The sequence below is a fragment of the Onychostruthus taczanowskii genome, unplaced genomic scaffold, assembly GCF_017590055.1.
Source record: "Onychostruthus taczanowskii isolate IOZ18803 unplaced genomic scaffold, ASM1759005v1 scaffold8, whole genome shotgun sequence".
Classification (NCBI taxonomy): Eukaryota; Metazoa; Chordata; class Aves; order Passeriformes; family Passeridae; genus Onychostruthus; species Onychostruthus taczanowskii.
The window spans coordinates 10,900,810-10,923,308 of NW_024505892.1; the positions used below are offsets into that span (position 1 = coordinate 10,900,810).

The window sequence follows — 22,499 nt, forward strand, 5'->3', positions numbered from 1 at the left end:
TACTCCTATAAAAACTCTCTTAGCTTTGCTGTAGTTGACAAAACATCTCCCAAACAACTGTGTTCTTTGAAGAACAACAGATAATTTAATTGAATCAAAGGAGGATTCTGAAGTGCAGTACTTGTGGCAAAGATCATCTTCAATGTTTTTCCATCATCATGGGAAGTTACTTTTAAGGGCTTCAACTGCTGGGATTGCTGTTTCGTGTCAAAGGAAAGACTGAGAATGGGTCTATTCAGAATTTATGGACAAAGATGAAATCTAAAGTCTTTTCCTGAAGCTTAAAATAGCTACTGCAGGGTAATGGAAATATGCTTAACTAGAAAGATGCTGTGTCCTTCTTCAGCTACAACAACTGACTTTACTGAATGTCTTAACAGCTGGAAAATACATAGTGGGAATATGCTAAAATAGGCTCATGGACTGCTTTAGAGCCATGAGACAATGATTGTGAGCTTACAGATTCCCAGTGGTCACAGAATGGAAAAATACAGTCCTGGCCATTATATTTTCTGATCCTTCAAAAGCTAGAAAAACAAAAGACTTGATATCTAGGATGCATTTATGCCAGCTTCATTGCAAATATTGCCTACTAAAAATACTTTCAAATATGATCAGTTGTTATACAGAATTACTAAGCTGTGCAAATAAAATAAAATTGCAGCAGTTGAAAAAAAAAAAAAGTGGTTTTGGCAATTTTAGAGATAGATATGTTAGAATGGCTAAAACTTACTGGAAAGTTGTCCAAAGTATCTAGTAAATTACTAATGTATTTCAGGCCTTCTGATATAAAGTTCTGCTTGGAAATTGTGAGTTCTTAAAACTGAACACTCACTGTAGATCCCAATATAGTTTCAAGGATTAAGTTTACTCATGTGTGAAATTTGGCATGTAGCTTTGGGGTCCTAAACATACTCTAGAGCCTTTTTTATTTATCCTTAGCTTCAGAAAAAGGTCCACTTGGCAGTTCTATGTTAGTAGTTTCAGATGTTTTTTGTGAGCATGATTTTACAGATTTAGAATTCCCTTGTTTTTCTCAACTTTGAATTTGACCAATAATAATAAATCAATAATCAAAGGTTTCAGTCTGAGTTTTTTTCAGACTTGCAGATCTGAGAGATTTCATTTCAGTGAATGGGAATTGCTCTCAGCTAAACTACTTAGGATTTTCAAGTGTTGTGTTGAATGGCAGAAATGGTGGTCATCATGGTGACTGCTAGCTACTGCATGATTATGATCTCTTTTTGAAAAACTATTTCTTTCTGAGTTTCATAGTGGTAAGGTCTGGCTTCTTCTGAGGAGAAGCCATCATAAAGCTTCATCAAAAAATCAAAGCATCCTAAAAAGGCATTGTAGTAAGACTTTCATTCATTTGACTTGAAAAGATAACAAATGCACTGTATGCAAAATTGTCAGTCTTTATGCTTCCCTCTCTCATCCCAAAGGATGAGAGAGGGAAGCAGTTAGCATTAGCTCCCAATGATGTTCATACAGATTCAGGTTTTCCCAGCCCACAGTAACCCAAGCTCTGTAGCTCAGTGTGGTGTTAACTGGCCCTGGCTCCTGTGTCATGCTTCAGTCTGGATCTTGTTAGTGATCCAGCTGAAAGAGCAGCGAGCTCCTCCAGCAGTGCTCGCTCTGCTCCCTGCCTGCCTGCCTGGCACAAGCCAGTTGCAGAGGCCAAGAACTGTGACGAGCAGAAAACCTCTGGATATTCAGGTGAACAGGACCAACACTTTTCTCTATTGTTCTTTCTGCCTCCTGCCAGGTACTTAAACATAGCCTACAATAATAGCCATACTTTTTCCACATCATCTTGGTATTATAGGAATTTAATTGAGATTTTCAGAATGCCTGAGCATGACATTTTTGCTGTTTTTACAGTGGCAGACTGCTCTTAGCAATCCTGTTCTTACCATCCAGCTGAGACAGAACAGAGTGCAGTAGGTAACAAACTCTTTCAAAAACAGCCCTTACACTCTGGGCTTGTGCTGAAGACACAAACCACTAGTGTATTGAACACATACACGTGGACTCAATGCATGAATATATAAAATCTGTCATGAAGGAGAAATTATGTGGTTTTGTTGGAGACCAGTAGGAATAAAATGACAGTCCAGGTGCTACATACTTTAGGAGAATGTCCGACTGCTAGACAGCAAGAATCCTCTGAGCCTGTTTGGCATGTTTGATGTTATTTCCAAAACTCGCGTATGGGACACAGTCAGTCAGTATAACTGATGGCTGTGGTCACCATTGCTACAGCTTGCTTCTTTTGCTGATGTACATGAGCTTTGTGAGGGTGGGGTATCAAACAAGGATCATATTTTTATTCCTGTTTTGATGAAGGGAGAAATTGAGGCATAGAGGTTAAATTGTCACTGTACAAAGTGACTTAGTGACTGCAGAACCTAAGGTCTTTGCCTGTCTTTGTTTCTTGTGACTGCATGTTGATGTCTCCCTTTCCTTCCTTTAGTAATTAGAGAAGCAAGGAACGAGTCAGGAAACTCTTCTGGTTTACTCTTTTTTGTACATGCAGAGGGAAATTGTGTCTGCTTACAGGGGGAAAGGGTAGATCCCTAGATACAGGCATAGGAACTCTTAGGCAAAACTTGTTCAGGGAACCAGCTGTGAATTGGGAGAAAAGTGGCCCTAAATGGAAAATCATCTGTGGGAGTGTGTGTGTGTATATGGGTGGCTGGGGGAAGCGTCGGGGGGGCGGGGGAAGAGGGTGAGGAGGAGGAGGAAAAGAAAATTCTTTTAGAGAACAATTTGACAGAAAACTCAGTTTCTTCTCTCGTTTTTCTGAGTATGTCCTTCAGTAAGACTGAAAACTCTTTGGATCAAGGAGATAACCTGTGAAGTTTTCTTCTTGTACTTGAACTCTTTCACTGAATTTACTTTCAAGAACTGAGTTTAATTCAACAGCAAACAGGCTCCATTGTTGCTTTGCTCCTGGTCAAATTAATTAATTTTCTCTTTGGCGTGTAAAAATTATAAAATCCTCTCAGGTGTTGTTTTTATGCATGTAGAGCATATATGTGTATATATTCCCATACAGAAAACTTTTTCCAGGCTAACCATTTTATCTTCAATGAAGAAACACACGAAAAGTAGACTAATTTTCCTGAGTGAGCTTCATAACATTCTCCATGTATGAGAAATATATCCCCAGTTCTCTCCACTATTTTTGAGAGCATTTCATCATCTCCCTTGGTAAAGTAAAGCTTGTAAAACATGGAAAGTCTTTATAGGACAGTGCATGTGTTCAGTGGCTTTTAAATTTTCTTAGTCAGTTTGTTAATTAGTTTTATGTCATGTTATTTGATATACAAGGTACACAACTGTCTGATTGCACCACTATGATTATTGTGAAAGAGCTGTCAGTCACAGAGTCATGGAATAGTTTGGGTTGGAAGGCACCTGTAAAGGTCATCTAGCCCAGCCTCCTTGCAATAAGCAGAGACATCTTCAATTAGATCAGGTTCCTCAGAGCCCCATCCAGCCTGGCCTTGAATGTTTCTTGGATGGGACATCTACCTGAAGGAAGGGGCTCAGCTTTGCTTAGCAGAACAACCAATCCATGGTCAACCTGATGGCTTGAATTTTGAAATAGTGGGAATACCATTTCCTTATAGTTCTTCTCTGCCTAAAAAAAAAAACCAAAAAAACCAGTACCTGGAGGGGGGAAGGGGCATCAGAGGTGTTCTTGTTCCCTTTGTAGGACTCCGTGCATCATTAAGCGCTGCCACGACTAGCACAGCAGTGTCTGGTTCTGAATACACAATTGTGTCTAATCCAAGGTGTGCCATAATTGTCTTACCTTGTCCTGTTCTTTGTTTTAGTGAACTTCTGCAAGATTTGGAAAACTGTGAAAATGATCCTGTGGCTATAGCAGATTGCTTTGTTTCCAAGGTAAGTCTGCAGCACCAGTTGCAGAGTGCTGTGGGGGAAATAAGATTCATTTACTGTTTTTTGAGACCTAATCCTGACAGCTTGTGTAATGTTAACCAAGAAAAGTCAGCAAATCTATGGAAAGGGAAGGAATTTCTCTTAGTAATTGATAGGGACATGCCTCTGATTTGCATTTCTAAAAAATCAAGACAAAGGTGTAATTTTCTTCAATAAGTGTATCTGAGCTGGTGGAGCTGTTTATTGAGTTCATTTTTAGGATTTACTTTTTTTGGTCAGCTCTTACAGGGGCTCTCTGTTTTACTTGCATCTCTTAATGTAGGTGATCAAGTGGTACTCTGGTTATGCCTTGTCAGCTTAAAAACAACCAGAGAATAAAACTTGGCTGCATTCTTAAAAAAGGCAATAACATTAACACACAACATGTGGCCATATTGTTTTCTGAGAATTTTTCCTGAAACTCACAACTATACCTTAAATTTTCTTTTTAAATGGAATGGCCCGAAGTCTAGCCGTAAGATTCACATCCCATTCTCTCTGTAATGCTTTGAATTTTCTGAACATTGACAGGGCATCTTGATTCTGTTGGGCAATACTGAAGCCAAAAATGTGGAGTATGGGAAGTCGTTAGATGCAGCAGAAATGCAGGGAAGAAGGTGACCTTCATTGTAGGAAACACAAAGAGCCAGCCAGGGAGGAGTGGCTATAACAAGTAGAACAACAAGAAATTAAATTATTTGGGCTACAGATGATGCTAGTTCACTGCGGACTTCACCAGACACTCTACCTATGTCTTGAATCTGTAGAGCACAAATGTGTTAAAAAATAGTGCTCTCTCTGTGGTATTTCTGGAGGAAGGGAGATCATGTAGTTGTCTAAAGTTGAATAATCGCTTTATAGGTGTGTTTGCCTTTTTGTATTAAAAAAAAAAAAAACAACAACAGCAAAAACCAAAATGAAAAAATACAAACATGAAAAAACTCCAAAGAAACCAGAAAGCCAAAGGCTGTCATGTTTTATACTTTGTCCTGAACTCAGCATCGTCAGCACCAAGCACTCAATGTAATAAGTCTAACACATGGATTTAGGATTAACAGGACCACCCTCTCATTAATTCAGTCATTTGTTTGGCACTGTTGTGACATAAGGGATTTTATAGTAAATTGGAGTGATGATACCAGCTAAGTGCTGCTGGTTCACCAGATCTCTTCGTTCAGCTGGGTTTGAGAAAGCTGTAATTTATCTAGTAATTGGTCTTTTGTAAGCACTGAGAGACCTTAGTGTTAGCACCACTAATGCAAAAGTAGGATGCATTTTTGCCCCATTGCAGTGGGGTTTATAGCATGTTGTTATTCCTACAGATAACCTGGATTCAATTGAATTGAAGGAGAGAGAGAACAGGATAAGGGCAGGTGCAAAGTCCTACTTCTGGAACAGGATAACCCTATGTGCCTGCTGAGTCTGGCTGACTAGAAAACAGCTTAATAAAAATGATCTGGGGCCCTGGTGGGCAGGAAGTTGTGAGTAAGTCAGCCGAGTGCCTGTGCAGTGACGGCCAAATGGGAAACCTTCAGGGTATTTACAGATTAAACAGTTTGGAGCTGGTAGATATTTCTGCTGTATTGCTTGCTTGTAGCTGGGACCCTGGGACTGCTCCTGCTGGGATGCAAAACAGAGATGGTGCAACTGATAGTAAGAAGTCCAGGAAAAAATTGTATTCTCATTCAAATTGGCCAACTGAAAGGGCTTGTCTGGTAGATTTTCTGGCCATTAGTTCCAAAACCCATCTGCATATCATTGCTTGTGCCTTTTGTTCCTTTGTCAAATGCTTTTAGCATTTGTATTATTGGCAGGCAACTGCCTGATGGCTCAGAAATTGCTAGATTGCAGTACTAACAGGCATTTTTTAGCTTCATCCAGACAAGTGCAAACACTTAAAAGCAAAGTCAAACAATACCAAAATACCCCACAGTTCTGGTTTTGGCCGTGAGGATTTCATTACAGCAACTGCTGACTGCCTTAACAAACTCCAGTTGTCCATTCTTGGTTGCTTGTGTCTTCCCAGGACCAAGAAGTGGAAATAAAACTGCCTTTTTTGGCAGCATGTGCTCCTTCAAGTCTTAAGAGACTTTGGCCATTTATTGTTTCATTGCTTGGAGTGCGTTAGATCTTCACTGTGAGTTAAGCACGGGGATGTTATCATGCTGAAGTCATAGCTCACAGCCTTAGCTAATGGATATAGCTGTGCTGGAGCTTCTTGAATGCTTCCAGTGGAGCTGTGCTTAGGTTACACGAGCTCTGGACCTAGTGCCATTTTTTCACCCATCTGTGAATGTTGTAGGTGTTGCAAAACTTAAGGTATAACCAAGTTTTCACTCTAGTTACTGTGTTTGCTTTTTGCACTCTTGAGAAGCTCAGTAACTGCATAACGTAAAAGTTGTTTCTTTCTTAGGATTCATGTCAAATCACATGAAGTTGGTTTGCAGTATAACAGAACAGTTATGGTTAAAATAACTCTGGAGCTTGTTGTATAAAATGTTTTATATTTGTGAAGACGTGAGGAGCTTGATTTTTGAAGTTTTGGATCATTCTCTTTGTACTTTGTTATTTGGTTTAGCTCAATAAAATTTCTTGTATAGCATATTATACTTCCCTCACACAATCATACATGACTGTGTTTCCTGTGTATAACTTTAATACTTCTGTAGTAAAAAGCCTTGTAACTTTTAAGGGAAAGGATTATCAAAACACACTTCAGTGTAATTTGAACAAAGAAATACATCATTGCGGGTTTGAATCTTTATCTTAACATTTTTTGTGCTGAGGGCCCAAAGTAAATAGCCTCTAAAATGGCAGCTTTGATTTATTAACAGATTTCAGCAATGTTTTTAGTCTAAACTAGCCAGTAACATAAAACTCATTAACCAATAAAATAAAGATGCAAAGCTATGACTTTAAGGAAATGGAAATATTTAGTAGCAACTTACAACATTGTATTGAATCCCTCTGCTTCCAAATATTTTAATACATTAATAACTCACAGGCAGATAGACACAAATGCAGAAAAGCACACTTATTTTAAACCTGCTATCCAATCATGAATTGCAGTCTTTTTTTCTGCCTCAAGATGCAGATGGTGTGGGTATGGGTATTTGTTTTACAGTGTGGGATGGCTGCTGCATGGAAATAACCTGCCTCTGAGGGTAGTGTTGTACTAGTTCAGTTTGTACCAGTTCTGATCCTCTCTCTTTGTCTAGAAGAACTATATTAGCACTAGATGTAAAAGTTCTTGGAGACATATAGTAACTAATTGGAGACTAATAAAAAGGTTCCAGTGCAAGCTTAGCTATGGCTTAATTATTCACACAGAAGACTGTTTATAAGGGGTTTTTTGCCAGTCCAGTCTTTCATTTTCATAGTAATGATGCCAGTGTTAATTAGAAGATTGACTTCAGTATTCTGTACGTTTACATTTAAGTGAGTTGTTTTAAAGGAGAGTTGAATTCTGGCACATCGCTCTTCTCACTCAGCACCCCAGAAATTCAGAACATATGTTTTCTGCAAGGCACACTAACAGCTTAACCAGGGGGAAAGGGAGAATTACTTTAATCTAACATCTCATTAGTTATGAGCAAATCCAGGCAATTGGCTTCAGTTTGTACACTGACTCCACTCATTTTCTCAGTCTCCATTTTCTTTTAAAGTGCCTTTTATGGCTATAAAAAAGCACAGTGCATTAAGAGTTGAGGGAAGATCTGGAATGTATGTAGAAGAGATGTGCAGTGAATTGATTCCAGTGTGAGGGATCAGTGTAAATATAGCTGGGGTCTGCTCACACTTGGCTTTGCTCTTGAGAGGGACTACCAATCAGTGTGGACAAACTCTCAGCTTGAGTCTCAGGTTTTTGCAGCTTCTACCACAACAGCTTTGGGCCCCCAGATTTAAATTGATCCCTGGAGCAATTCCAATCTCCATGCAGAGATCAATTTTAATCTGGTCTGAAGACAGTTGATGTGAACAAAACTATTTTCAAGCTGAGTAAGTTTAAGAATGTCGGAAGAAATACTGAAGAGCATGGCTGGTGTTTTCCTTATGTTGTGAAAGTAGTCAGAAAAATAATAAAACCATCTTAGCTCTTGTTTTTTCTTTTGCTCCTGTTCTGAGCAGTGCACTTTTGTCAGGATGAGAAGAACTTCTCTTAGAAGTGGCTCTCTTGGCCACTTTCCCAACATGTTCACATGAATCCGGCTAATGCCTGGGCAAGGTGTATGGTGTTGATTCACAAGAGAGCTGCAAGTTTGAGTGCGTATCAACAATCTCATCCTGGAGGCAAAACACATGTCCTTGACTTTCTCCTGGCACTATGCTCGCATTGCTCAGTAAAAATAAATGCTCTCTGATGGTTCTGTGTGGTGAAATGAGCTGTGGCTCACTGGAGCGAGTACACAGTTAAGTGCAGTGTGGAATTTGGTGTTATGTCTGTTCAGAAAGCAGGGGTGATAGTGAAACCATTCTTAAGGTTTAGAGGTATCGAGGGCATAAGAAACTATCTTTTGTTTTTACTACAAATTTGTTGCATTTAAAAACCAAAAAAAAAAAAAAAAAAAAAAACAAACCATTAAAAGTATTTCTGACCTTGTGTAAAAAAACCCCAAACCAAAAACCAAACCAAAGAGCGAGAGTGTGAAAAGGCTCCTGGGGATTTCAGACATGCTTTTGATTTTGAGGAGAATGTGCACACAGCCTACTCTGTAACCCTGAAGTGTTTGGCCTTGTTTGTTTTACAGACAGTACTTTCATTGGTTAAAATTTTATAACAGATGCTCTTTTCCTTTTTGTTTGAAAAGCAGACTAATCATGTGATATGAGCAGAATAAAAACATAAAAATGAATTGGCTCAAAATATTCTTCACTCTGCTTATGAAGTCGTTCTATAAATTATATTATTCTGTTAAGATAGCTATGGGAATATATTAAAATTTATACCAAAATCCCCTGAATGAAAACTTTGAATTAATATACGCATATGTAAAATAAATTACATTTTTTCACCATACTGAATTTCACCTTAATGTTCTTTCTTAAGCATCCTGGCTTATTATGAGTGCTGGCTAGTTTGATAGTGATTGCCAAGAAAATTACACAGTGTAATAGCTGTAGCTCTCTAAGGTCTGTTAATTCTTAGTTTTGAGGGGAGAGGGTTTGGAGCTATGTCTGGGCTTACAGGCATGGACCGGAACTGCCTGTGACACAGGCTCACTTCCTCTGCATGTGGACGTGGGACATAGGTAACACCACCACAAAACCGAGCTGCCATGACAAAGTTAGTTCAAGTGTGAAAAACCAAGCTAAATTATTTAACTGTATTTGTATCAAGACTACTTTTAGTTAGTTTGTTGGTTTCTAAGAGATGAGCAGTTTAATAAGCTTACAGCCCACTAGTGAGTAAATGGGGATCACAGTCCCCTGGGGAAAATTTATTAGAAGTTTGCTTGAGTTATTTTTCTCAGAACAGTGAATAGCGAAATCCAGTAGGACATACTGAAATGAATTGCAATGACTTGTACTCCTGCAGGGTAACATCTTACTTTCTATGGGGTCCTTATGGATCACTGCTCAGTGCAGAGATGAATGGCACAACCTGCTTTACCCTCGGGAGAGGGGGACAGCACCAGTGCTGTTGGAATTGGCAAAGGGCACTGCCTGAGATGGCTCTTTCTGATGAATAGCTGAATGAAAAACAACCAAACCCCAACAGTGAAAAACAAAAGCCACAGCCTGTGTCAGCCATCTCCCCAGGGGTGGTGTTCCTCAGAGCACTGTGCCTTCTGTGAATGCAGATGTTTGGTCTTGCCATTCACCAGCAGTGATGCCTGGGAGACAGCCCCTCGTGGAGCACAGCTATTGTGCTGCAGAATGCCAGAGCCCGTTCTGAAGATGCTTGGGGTGGAAACTGGGGTCTTATTCACTGCTGGAGGATTGTGTTTTATCTGCCAAGGGCTTATTAAAGGAAAAGTGATTGATACAGGGAGTACTTTGCCATTCTACAGTGCTTTCTTCGCCTTTAGGACTCCAGTAAGCTGCAGAAATTGTGTCTTGTTTGGGATAGAAGTTCATAGGCAGATGTGGACTTAGAGCACATGGGAATGTTTCTGGAAATCTGTTCTTGCATAGAATTAAATTGTGATTATTAAGAAAAAATCTTCAGCCAGGGAAGAAAGAAATGAAACTCAGACTTCAGCTCTGAGAAGCTTATCAGCATTAAGTTTGAGTAACTTCAGTGTGACAGGCAAGTGTGGAAACCCACCCAGATCTAGTTACAACTTGTTGGGGTAATAGCTGTCTGCTTTCACATAATTTACTTCTTAAAAAAATCGCTTTTGTGGCTTCTAATTTCACGCTTAGACTGTGCTCACCTGTGAAAGTATTTATAATTGCTTGAAAATGGCACACCAAACATAACCTGCAGAACTTAATTCTCCCAGTAAATACACCAGGTATGTGGTGTGATTGTTGGGGTTGTTCTGTGCAGGGCCAGGAGCTGGTTGTGAGTCCCTTCCAACTCAGGATATTCTATGATTCTGTGACATGGGTGTGCTCCAGCACACAAAAAAACTAGATAAGTGCAGCCAGCTGTTTGAAGGACGTCTGTGTAGTGATGGTGTTTTGGTCAGGTTTTTGGTTTTTTGGGGTTTTTTTGACATGCATAGATTTTCATAGGGTACCTTGGAGGCTTTGTTGCAAAGTCACTTATTTTATCTGTGTTAGGTTTTCTTGATTTTTTCTTTCAAATAAAGGAAAAACCTCCCCCACAAAAAGATGAAATTAAATTCTGGTTGTGTTAGGACTATCACATTGATCAGAAGTTGAAGCAGGTGTTGTCTTGACATCATCTTTATCTTGCACACATTAGCTGCTAGTTTGACCAAATCTCAATATATGCAAACTTTTCCTCCCTGTGCAGAGTGAAGATTTCCACATATATACGCAGTACTGCACCAACTACCCAAGGTAGGAATTATGGGCTCCTTTTCTTCCTCTGTCCCTTGGCCAGTTTGTGTAATGCAAGTTACACTCTAGGGAAAAAAAAAAAAGAAAAAAAAAAGCTTCTGCCCTTCCTAAATTGGAGGGAATTTACCTTTTATGTAAAAAAGAAAAAAATATTTTTTTTAAAATTAAGTTTTGTTTAATCTATTCTTGTGGTTCAGTGCTTTACCCTTCTTTAGAAAATGATGGTCTTATTCTGCAACGTTGCTTATACAATTCCCAGTAAGAGAGACTGGTTGCATATCAAGGGAGAACATAGCTGAATGCACAAGATAAGTTTTAAAAAAAGCCAAACCAAACAGCAGAAACAGCAGTTATTGGAATGGGAACCTGCTGCCGCTTTTTACAAGCTAAAAAGGAAGCAATTCTTTACTTTACCTACAGACTTATGGGAACAGAGTGTCTTAGAGCCGTGTATGGATGTTTTCAGGTCTGTGGCTGTGCTGACAGAGTGCATGAGGAACAAGGCACTGGCCAAGTTCTTCAGAGAGCGGCAAGAAGCACTGCAGCATTCTCTGCCCCTGGGCTCTTACCTCTTGAAACCTGTCCAACGCATCCTCAAGTACCACCTGCTTCTGCACGTAAGAAATGCATTTAGTTTAGGGCTGCTGCACGTAGGAGTTCCTTCCTCTGGTACAAGGTTTGGTGGTTAGAAGGGTTCTGGTTTTCCCTAAATGCTCATGCTTTTGTGGGTATTTGATTTCAGCATGTGGAGACTTTCTGTCTTTGTCACTTCACACCACATGCATCTATTTGGAATGGGGAATTTATGGTAATTATTTTAGACACATTGCATCAGTCTTTGCATCCAAATAATTAGCACTTTTTTTGAAAGCTGGTCTGTAATTCTGGGGTTGTTTGGAAAATTCTTGTCATGATTAAACATTTTGTACACAAATTTATTGTTCCAATGAAGAACAATGTTTTTTCACATGTTGCAATGCTGGGGGTGGTTAACAGAAGGACTAAATCTATATAAACGCCCTGACTGCTAAGAATTTTGTGGAGAGGAATGATGGAGGAAATGGGAACTCTTTCCACATTCAGTGAATTGAGTTAAGCAAGTTTTGGAAATTCATGATTTATTGTTAACATTTTCCACATATGTTTCCTATTAGAGAGTCATGTTCTAGTGAAATGTAAAGACACTGATCCTTATTTTAAATGCCTCCTGCTTTTCTGCTCTCCAACTGTAAAGCAAAGCCTGGGGTAATTCCATCAGAGTTTTGTAAGTGTGTAGAAATGTTCTGTGCTGTAGGAAAGACATTAAATGCTGTCTGAAAGATCTCCTGTCAGTGTGCTGCGCCCTCTTTCTGTGCCTCTCTGGTCACACTGGCTGCTGCAAGTGTCCTTGCTACCAAACTGACCCCAAAGCCTTGACTTAGTTTGTCATCTTGTGTGAATCAAATTGATAGCAACACGCATCACTAACAAAGGCAGGAACGTTGCCTTGGAGTGATTGCGATGCACAGACAAAACAGTACAGATAAAAACACAGTATTGCATTTGACTGGGAAAGTTCACTTAGGAGTAAGGGGACTCTGGGTTTTTTTCCCTTTGTCTTAGGAAATAGAAAACCACCTTGACAAGGACACTGAGGGCTATGATGTGGTGCTGGATGCCATAGATACCATGCAGAGAGTGGCATGGCATATAAATGACATGAAGAGAAAACATGAACACGCCATCAGGCTCCAGGTGAGTTCCCAGAGAAATGTTAGGTGTGTTTGTGAGCTGGTTTTGTCAATATATATGCAATTAACATTTTTTAGTTTATCTTTTCTTTTAATCTTTGTCAGTCATAATTTAGACTCTTGTTGAGCATGCCTGTGGCTGTTTGATCTTGGAAACCATGGTCATAACTGCTGCAGGAAAATCTCAGACATCTCTAACCTACAAGCAGCATCCTGTAAAGCATTTATTTTGCAGTAATATGGAACTTAAGATAACTCTTCTTTCTTCCTTTCCCTCAATTGTACAGCACTGCTGTACAACCCTAGGGCATGGCTTTGTTCAGAAATCCTGTGGTTTCCGATTTCTTCCCTTTGTGCTGATTAATTTTGTTTTGAGGCATTTCTTTTGCTGATTCTTGTTCAAGTGCTTTCCTCTTGGGTTTTAGAAAACTCATTATCAGTTGCTTTGTGAAAAGCATAAACCTAGAAACATGATACTTGGAAAAACTCTAGCTTCCCTTCAAATGAAGATTTTTTTGGGGAGAAGAAACAAAAGCTATGCCCTGAGTAATTTTTGTCATCAAGAGCAAGGAGCAAGCTCTTTTGTAGAATTTATGCTCTCATTCTGTTTCTAGGTTCCCAGTGAATCACACTTATGTGTTACATTTTCAATATTTATATCACTTTTAAAAAATTGGGGGGATTTTTTACTTAATAAAAGGGAGTAATAAACTTATCCCATTTCAGAAATGCATATAATGTAATTCTTTGCCCATTATTTTTTTAACATACATTAAATTTATTCACCCTTTTGATGGTTTTCTTCTTTTTTCTATTTTGGGGGTTTTTTAATGATTATTTTTTGTGTTGCTGTTGTTTATGTGTAAGGAAAATTTTACAATTCTTGGCTGCAGCAGGGTAACCTTTGCCACACATTGCTGGAAATGCATGCTAATGACTTTTAACAACAGTCTGCTATAAATCTGAGTAATTATATTCAGAAATAAATAGGAGTTAAATGTTTTTGGAAAAAACAAAACCTTTTTTTTTTTTTATTGAGCTCAGTTGGCAAATGTTTGGGTTTGTGGAAAATGTTTATGTTCATGGTTCCCTATTAAAAAAGTAAAACCTGCTTCTGCAGCCATAGGGATAGGCCTTCTGTGGGCTGTCACACTGCAATGTGGTCTGCAAGTACTGCAGCAGCAGTTTCTGCACGAAGTGTCTCTCAAGAGTGGTGTGCGTGATCCCTTTGCTGTATCCTGACTTACTAACAAGCTCCTGAAGAGATCTGATACAGTACAACTTTTTTAAATTCTTTTTTTTTTTTTTTTTTTTTTAATAAACAATTGTCTGTATAGTCCAAAGTTGCTGCTTTGGGGTTTTAGTCCTGTGAATGCTTTAGCCTGCATTGGTGCTTCAAATGGACTGTAATGTTTTCTAGCTGAAAGCTGTATTAAAGTCTAATGTCCTAGAGTGACCAACCTAGGATGAGGCAATCTGTCCCTGCTTTGCTAATGGTGCCAGGTTTAAAGTCTGATGGATGTTTTTAAAGAGTTTCCTAGTTAAAATTTTAGCTTGCTTTTAGAATTTGATGTGCCATGCTTAAGTCCTGTGTCATTGCCATTGACAGAAAACATAAGTACTTTAAGGAAACAGGATAGCCATAGCTAAGTGACACAGTCTTGTGAAGGTGTTCTTAGATGTTTCTCCAACTTTTTTTTTTTCCTAAATAATAAATAAGGTGAGAAATATCTGTGGTATCTACACAAATCATTAAGATACAAGCAAATATTCAGATGTTCAGTTGACTGAATCACTTGTGGCTGTTTAGTTTTCTGGGAATCTTCTCTTCAATCCAAACACCTCACAGATGTGTCTTCTGTGATGGGCCTATAGGACATGGACATGGCATTATAATTCATTCAGTGGGAGAACACACAACTTCAGGAGGATACCCAGGGTGAGAGGGAAATGTTAAGAGGGATTGGTTGGGGACTTGAAGGAGAGCATGAGAGAGACTGACGACTGACTTACAAAAGATTTTCTGTCTCTGCGAGCAAGGGGAGCAGAGATTGTGCTCTTTCATTACAGACTGCCCCAGGGAATTCAGGGCTCTTTGCTGGGTCCATGCAGAGGCAGTAACCAGGACTCAGGGCATGTTTTGGTGTGGGCTTTGCAGTGAGCCTCCAAGCACCTGGCTGCAATGTTACAGATAACCTACCAGCCTCAGGATTGGTGTCTGGTACTTTCCGCTGTTGGATGCTAAATGTTATATAGGAGAGTGCGAATGGCCTCAGCAGATCATTTGGGTCTTTTGTTTCAACAAGATCTCTGAAATTAATTTTGGTTGCTGTTCTTTGACCTGTTGCAGGAGATACAGAGTTTGCTCACTAACTGGAAAGGGCCAGACCTTACGAGTTACGGGGAGCTGGTGTTAGAAGGAACGTTCCGCATTCAGCGAGCCAAAAATGAGCGCACATTGTTCCTCTTTGACAAGATGCTGCTGATTACAAAAAAGAGAGATGAAATGTTCGCATACAAAGCTCACATACTGGTATGTCAGAGAGCAGGTGGTAATGTGCTGTCTAAAGGTCTCCCTGAAACTCCTCTGTGATCACATTGTTTCCTCTCTTCATTGCAGTGTGGAAACCTGATGCTTGTTGAAGTAATACCAAAGGAACCACTTAGCTTTAGTGTCTTCCACTACAAAAATCCTAAGATGCAACATACTGTCCAGGTACCACAGAAACCCTCCTGCCCACTGGATAACATGGCTCATGTCCATATGGCCCTGCCTAGTGTAGGAATGAATTTTTCTCATGGTGCCCAATTTTTTTATCAGGCAAAGTCGCAGCAAGACAAGCGCCTTTGGATTCTTCACTTGAAGAGGTTAATTCTAGAAAATCATCCTGCTAAAATTCCTGCCAAGGTAAAAAAAAAGCAAAACCAAAAACTAACCAAACAAAAAAACCAAAACATGCAAACAAAATCACAGGACACCTCCTTGTGAGGGAACTAACTTAGAACACTCTTGTTAGCTGCAAGATGCATGCAATATACAGAGAGTTTAGATTCCTGGATGTTAATTAATGTGTTGTTTCCTTATATTTTTAAAAAATTAGTTCCTTAGAACTAATGGAAAAGTTCTACTATAATTATCTGCAGGGTTTGGTATGGGAATAGAAGAATGGGTTAGCAGCATTTGCCTGCCAAGACATAAGTAACGGAGGTGCAATGTCAGAAAGCTTTACTCTGGGAGCACATTTTAGCTTGATGCTGCCTGTCTGCAAAGCAGCATCAAGCTAAGACTGAGATGCACTGTTTGCAGTACTGTAGGTTTTTTTAATCAGTCTTGGTTAGGTATCATAGCAATGAAGCCATTGGCAGCACACACTTCACTGCAACTACACACACCCATCCTCAACCCAGCAACCTTAGCTGGGACATCTGGCCCTTTTTGGTGGGATAGCTAGAGAGCTTTATGGCAGAAAAAATGAGGCACTGATATCATATTCATGGCTATAATATCTTGGAAAAAGGAAATCTCCTCCTCTTATTTATAAAATCCAGTCTTAGAGCTTTAGCTGATGTGTCCCAGTGTAATATACAGCACCTCACAAAATGGGTTGACTCTCATTAATTCTTGCCAAGACACAGCAGACACTGACTGGTGTGGAAACAGAATTTTTTTCACACTGAGTTTACTCTTGGTTTTTCAGTTTCCCTGGCTGTTTTTTTCACTCAGTTTTATGATGTAATGGCTAAAAAATAATACCTGTGGCTGACATACACCATACTGTACTCACATGCATTTTCAACAGTGTGACAAAAAGAGATGGAAGAAAAAAGCCCAACAAGTCCTGTTTTCCTCTTCTCTTTTTGTTAACAAAGTCTATTGAAGGTATAATGTTTATGCTAGTATACATACTTACACCGTAAATACTCAGTTTATTACATTGTTAAAAACAATACAACACGATCTCAGCCTTTGTATAATTTTTTCTCTTATTTCTTACTCAATTTTTATTTTATCTGTAGAAAAAAAATGTGAAAACAAAAATATTTTCTTCTCAGAGAAATCACTTGAGAAAGGAAAAGTCTAATGAAATAAATCTTTGAGGTTATCTGTACATTTTTAATTTTTTTTTTCCTGTCAAACCGGTAATTGCTGGTTGTGAAGCTTCTGTCTGCCCAGCTTCTGGAGAATGCAATAGTAGTCCACATGTGACGCCTGGTGGAAAATTACCAAACTGCACCTGTACAAGGGCAAGCATCTTAGACAGGATATTTCAGTGTAGATTATTTTCTTACTTAGTAGCTGATATGCTTCCTAAAACATCCAGAATTTTTTTCTATTTTAAAAAAGGGACAAATTTTAAGCCATCAGGAAATGCTCTTTATCCTGCATCAATCTTAGTTAAACCAAGTTATGAATTTTTTATGGCACACACTCTTCCTCTCCTTGCACTGCCTGTGCAGACATGGGCACGCAAGATAAAGATTCTGGGTGCAATGAACAACAGGTTTTGTGTGCAGACCTGGAGATAAGCTCTGGTGAGTTCCTGCCACCAAAAGTTTCCTCCCCGTATGTAACATGTCCAAAATACAGAGAAGAACAAAAAATGCAAACAAAAAAAATAATGGTGGTAACCATATTTATTAGTTCCCAAATTAAAATTGCTGTTATTTGCATATAAGCTCACTACTGTGTATAATATGCAATACAACTTGCCCTGCTACTAACAGTTTTAACTTCTTCTTTTGTTACTTTTTCTCTTCCAGGCCAAGCAGGCAATTCTGGAAATGGATGCCATACGTAAGTTGGTTCTTTTTCCCTTTTGTTTTAAAAATCAATAAAACCATCTTCAAAATTTTGGCTTTAGCTGTTGATGTCATCTGAGATGGAAGAATGCCAGGCTTATGTTCCTTGAATTATGACCCTGCTGGAAAAGGCAAAATTAGATAATTAGATGCAGATCCTGTGGATTTTGTTGGGAAGGCTCTGACTGAGAAAGTGGCAGACAAACAGGATGGTGGTGGATAAATGTTCCTGGGTTAGCCCTCTGGAGCCAGGCCCAGCTAGATGGGTAAAGCATTCCATGGCTGCCTGGGAAGCAGCTACCCCAGCAGCACATCTTGCTTGTGTAGCTTCAGGCTGTGGTGGGGTGCAGCTGGGTTAGGCATATAGGGATGATGGCACTGCCTCCATAGAGGGCTGCCAAGGCATGTGAAGTGCCATCCTTGTCACTCTCTTATTCCCTGTGCCTCTGCTTGTTCCACAGATCACCCAGGCTTCCACTATAGCCCAGAGGGAGAAATGAAATCATACCAGCCTAAGGAAGGCACTACTCCTCACAGAGTGAGGCGGAAATCAGGTGAATAAAGCCACTTATACCCTAGATGACAAAAGGAAAAACAAGCAGGGTTGTTTTAGGGGTGGATAGGCTGGATACATGGAATTGGTTTTTAATCTGCGCTCCAGGCAGGTAACATGGCACAGTATCTCTCCGATGTGGATGAAGTATCTTACTAACCATTTGTTGTTCTTGTAATTTAATTTTATCTACATTTTGCATTTAATTTAAGGAATATACATTTGTAATGGTGAATGTATAAAGAACACCTGGTACTCTCTAATAGATTAAAGTGCATATGCAGGAAGGCCAGTCACATTATTTAAATCTGACATTCCCCCTTACTGCAGTTACTGTTGTCTCAGAAGTGGTCCATCCTGATTATGATAGGCTATTATTTCAAAACATGATTACTATCTATACTTAGTGTCATGTTTACCTTATGAATAATAGAGATTTGAGAGGTGGTTTTGCTGAGTCTGGGCTTTTTTTGCCCTCCTAGCTCAAACATCTATCTATAATTACTCTCAAAGGCACTACCAATGTCTTTGTAGTTGGGTGACTACATATTGCAGTCCCTGTGTTCCCCTATTTGTCTCCTTAAAGACCTTTCCAATTTGGTCTGTAATATTGTGTTTTGGGAATGACTTAAACAAGGCTCATGAGAATATTGATGTAATGATTTAACATACAGGAGCATTTGTGCCTGAAAAGCAGTCAAATTCTAATTATGTTTGAGGTATGTTCTCCTTTGTTTCTGAGGTGTTTGCACACCTTTGTTGCATTGGTGCTGCTCTTTCTGTGAAAGCAAGAATACAAAATACTGACCAAAGGGCCTCCTATGTAATCTTCAGCTACTTACACTTTCTAAGCCATCTAAGACTTTGGTACCTTATGCATATTTCGAATAGAAAACCTCTAACACTGCAGAGCAGTAACAGAGGTGATAAGGTCTTTCGAAAGCAGGAATCTTTGCATGAGATAAAAATTTACGTGTGCCTTGATGAATGGAGGACAACTGCTGTTGCATTAAGAAACAAGTATGTGCTTTGGTAACAGCTGTAGATTTGACACTTCAACAGATCATCTTTGTGAGGAAATTTTGCAATAAAGAAAATCTGGCTTCACTATGTGGGCTCAGAAGCTTAAATTTTTATATACATGTTAAAAAAAGTTGTCCAGGATGCCCACAGCTTTCTTTGGAATGCCACAGTGGGTAAACATGTTGTTGTCTTTTTCAGAACCCTCATCTAGAGTCCATAAAGTTTTGAAGTCAAATGGTAAGATACTTTGTGTACTGTTTACTGACCTGGTGCTCCTGTACTTTGTAAAACAACTGAAGACAGAATCTTTTTTACTTGTAACTGTCCCTAAATACATTAAGGGGAGGAAGAGAATTTTTTTTTGGGGGGGGAAAACCAAAAAGTTAGTGTTTAAATCTAATATCTGCTTTTCCATAATTGGGGATTGGTCCTGTAAACATCCTAGGAACTGAACACACCAAGTCTTGGCGATTGTGAACAGTTCCTCACATCATAGCAATGCTGCAAAATCAGGGCCTCAAGTGGAACTCTGGTAAAGCTCATGCTGCCTCTGTTTTATCAGAAATCCCATATAGTCTGTTTGCTCAGTTGCTGCTGCATTCAACCCCCTTTGGGGAATTCATAACTGGGGTAGCATTGAAATGTGCATACCCTGACACCAGTTTCAATATTCATTGATGTGGTTTTGTTTTCAGATGTAAGCCCAGATATGCAGAAGGTAAGCCATTTCATAAATTCGTTGTTTTAGCCCATTCATGTGACTTTAGAGCACAGTATTTGCTGGAGAATCTGCATCTTTTTGGTTGTGTTGACCTTAAGAATGAAAACAAACCTATAAATGTTATTTAGCATCTCAAATAAGATTACTGGAATGAAAGAAGTAGAAATACAGCTTACTATTTTGGGAATATTTAATAAAGAAAAAAATCACCAATCCATATATGGTTGTGGCTTATAATACAGTCCAATCAATTACTAGTGTTACAGGATACTTAAAAATACAACTAGAATCAAGGAAGTGCAGTGTATAAAAATAGTGTTTATTCTTTGAATCATATTATCTTTGTGTTTATTAAATAAGACTGGAAAGTTTCAACTTAGTCTGAGATGTATATATGTAATGATACATCATCAAACAGCATGCAGCACATGCAGCTTAAGCAGATTGTAACGAGCATTTGTAATTTTTACATTTTCTGTAAGAATTTATATGGAAATTTCCAGTGCAATTTGAAAGTCTCATTTTGAATTTCAGGTCTTGGGGTTTTAGGATGGAATTTTTGAAAGTGTGTATGTTATAAACAGAGTATATTAGATATTACTTCATTGTCATGCCATGATATTGAAGCTCAGAATTTGATGTGAATGGGGGCTTTTGCATATATTTTTTCAGTTCTAAATATTACATGGAAAAGTACTGGTTGTTGTACTTACTTCTCTATAAATCTCAATTCACTGCAGCTAACTGACTGTAGGTTAAACCTTGCCTGTGAGTCTGATATAAGAGGATCTTACTAAAACGTAGAATCTCTAGAAACTTCTGATCAAAGTTTCATTATTTTTTGAAGCGGATGGGCATTGAAGGAGCCCTATTATCTCAAGCCACCAAACTAGGATCAAGTGAAGCCCTGCTGAATTCTAGGAAGAAGGTTTCACTGGAGTCCAGTGGGCTGGAGAGCCAGTTTCAAGAGTCTATTGAACCAGCCTACAGTAGTGATCATGATGAAACTCTTCAGACATCTGCAACAGAACAGATTGATGCTGATGATGAAGAAGAGTCTGAACAGGTAGGAAAAAGTGGGGAAAAAAATTTTTTGGGGAGAATGGAAGAAGGATTAAAATTACATGTACAACAGGCAGGAATGTGTTGCAAATGTTTACAACTTCCTCTCCTTGGAAACATTTTTACTTCGGCTTCACACATACTCACTTGCATTTTAACAGAGTAGATGTATAAGTCCCTACATAGAGGGAGAAATTCCCACTGCTTGAATTTTACTTAGTCCTTGCAGTCCTCCAACCTGGTTGTTACAGAAAAGTTTGACCAGTTGCACACAACTGGGTTTTCCTTGTTTCTTCAGCTGATGCCATGCAAAAACCTTTTTAGGACTCATGCAGAGACAGTGCTTTCAAAGCAAGGGCTTGAATATTATATTGAGATTCAGACACTGCTGCATGTTTCTTGATCTGTGAGCCTCTGGCAGTAGCTACAGATGTGTGAACTTGAATATGAGGAGTTTTGAGTAGGATTTATGAAAATGAGAGTCTTATCTCCTACTACTGCACAGATGGTAGTTTTTTCTTACTCAGTATGATGTTTTCACACATATGTAGTACCTTTGAAAGACTAAAAATCCAACTTCAAAATGTGCCTGTATTAAAGAAACTAGATGTTCAGTTTATTTGGTATAGTTGATACTGAGGTCATATCATTGTGTGGTTCATCTATTTTGTAAATTATATTAAACTAGTTATTGAGGTTCTTTTTGAAGCTGACAGCATTTCCTCTTTGAAATTATACTATTTTCATTATAAATATTTCATAAAATAGTATCTTGTATCAGTGTAGTGTACTGTCTTGTAATTCCCCCTCTTGCCAACATAATTAAAGACAAAAGAATGAGTAAACACAAAAAATGCCACCAAAAAATTGACACTATTAGCTTAGTGTTTACTACTAGATCTGGCAACTACTAGATACTTCACAGGTTTTATAATCTCTGAATTGTTCTTGTGGCAGTGCTAACGACTCATGAGCTGTTTCATCTCCCAGTATAGGTTCCCTGACTTGTTGTATCTCTAGTAATTCCTCTGAACTAGACTGTACAAAGAACAGTAGGTTTTATTACCCCTCACTTCTTTTTTTCTTTAAAATCACAGCAAAACTCACTGCAGAAATCAAAAGGGGGAAGAAAAAGACTTAATAGTCAAGCTGCTGAAAATGTTGAAAAACGGAGAAGTCTCAATCTCAATAAATGTGAAATGCAGGTAGGTAATTATTATTTTTTACTTCTATTTTGCTATGAATCATAGGTATCTCAAAGAAATCTGTTTTCCCTAGGTTGACAGATACATCATCTTCTCTTTATGTCATGCATCAATATTCATATCATTAAAATATTCATGTCTATGAGAAAAGACTCTTTCTTTTGGGAGCTGGGAAAAACAAGTAACTAACCAAACCTATCAGCTTTAACTGAAGATAAAAGGAATTATCTTTCCCTCACTCCCCCAAGCTCTGGCCAGCAATATCTAAAGCATCCTTTATGTTGGCATTAGGGAGCACGTGGCCTTGCTGTAAACTAGATCTGGATGAAAACTTACACTAAAAAGAAAAAGACATTTTCACTGGCATGTGCTAGAGAGCATAAGATTCCTTTCTGCTAGGGTTATAGGCAAGGAAAAGGAGAAGAACAAAACTTTTGGCACAAGCCCAGAGTCAGATTAGCTTAATCCAACTGTGAAACTGC

The 22,499-nt window shown here is 38.8% G+C and overlaps 1 protein-coding gene across 3 annotated transcripts in view; it reads left to right on the top strand.

The window, feature by feature from the left end:
• Positions 1 to 22,499, top strand: part of PLEKHG1 (pleckstrin homology and RhoGEF domain containing G1) — a 126,308-nt gene that overhangs the window by 97,593 nt on the left and 6,216 nt on the right. For 2 of the 3 annotated variants that reach the window (XM_041423946.1, XM_041423947.1), the window contains 13 exons: positions 3,846 to 3,915; positions 10,877 to 10,923; positions 11,390 to 11,540; positions 12,526 to 12,657; positions 15,004 to 15,186; positions 15,274 to 15,369; positions 15,475 to 15,561; positions 17,415 to 17,448; positions 17,915 to 18,007; positions 19,228 to 19,266; positions 19,725 to 19,747; positions 20,598 to 20,816; positions 21,910 to 22,017. In XM_041423946.1, coding sequence (XP_041279880.1) covers positions 3,846 to 3,915; positions 10,877 to 10,923; positions 11,390 to 11,540; positions 12,526 to 12,657; positions 15,004 to 15,186; positions 15,274 to 15,369; positions 15,475 to 15,561; positions 17,415 to 17,448; positions 17,915 to 18,007; positions 19,228 to 19,266; positions 19,725 to 19,747; positions 20,598 to 20,816; positions 21,910 to 22,017 — 1,282 coding nt within the window. Of the gene's footprint in view, positions 1 to 3,534; positions 3,616 to 3,845; positions 3,916 to 10,876; positions 10,924 to 11,389; positions 11,541 to 12,525; positions 12,658 to 15,003; positions 15,187 to 15,273; positions 15,370 to 15,474; positions 15,562 to 17,414; positions 17,449 to 17,914; positions 18,008 to 19,227; positions 19,267 to 19,724; positions 19,748 to 20,597; positions 20,817 to 21,909; positions 22,018 to 22,499 lie in introns of those variants that run through there. The other variant, XM_041423949.1, reaches the window with a different exon arrangement.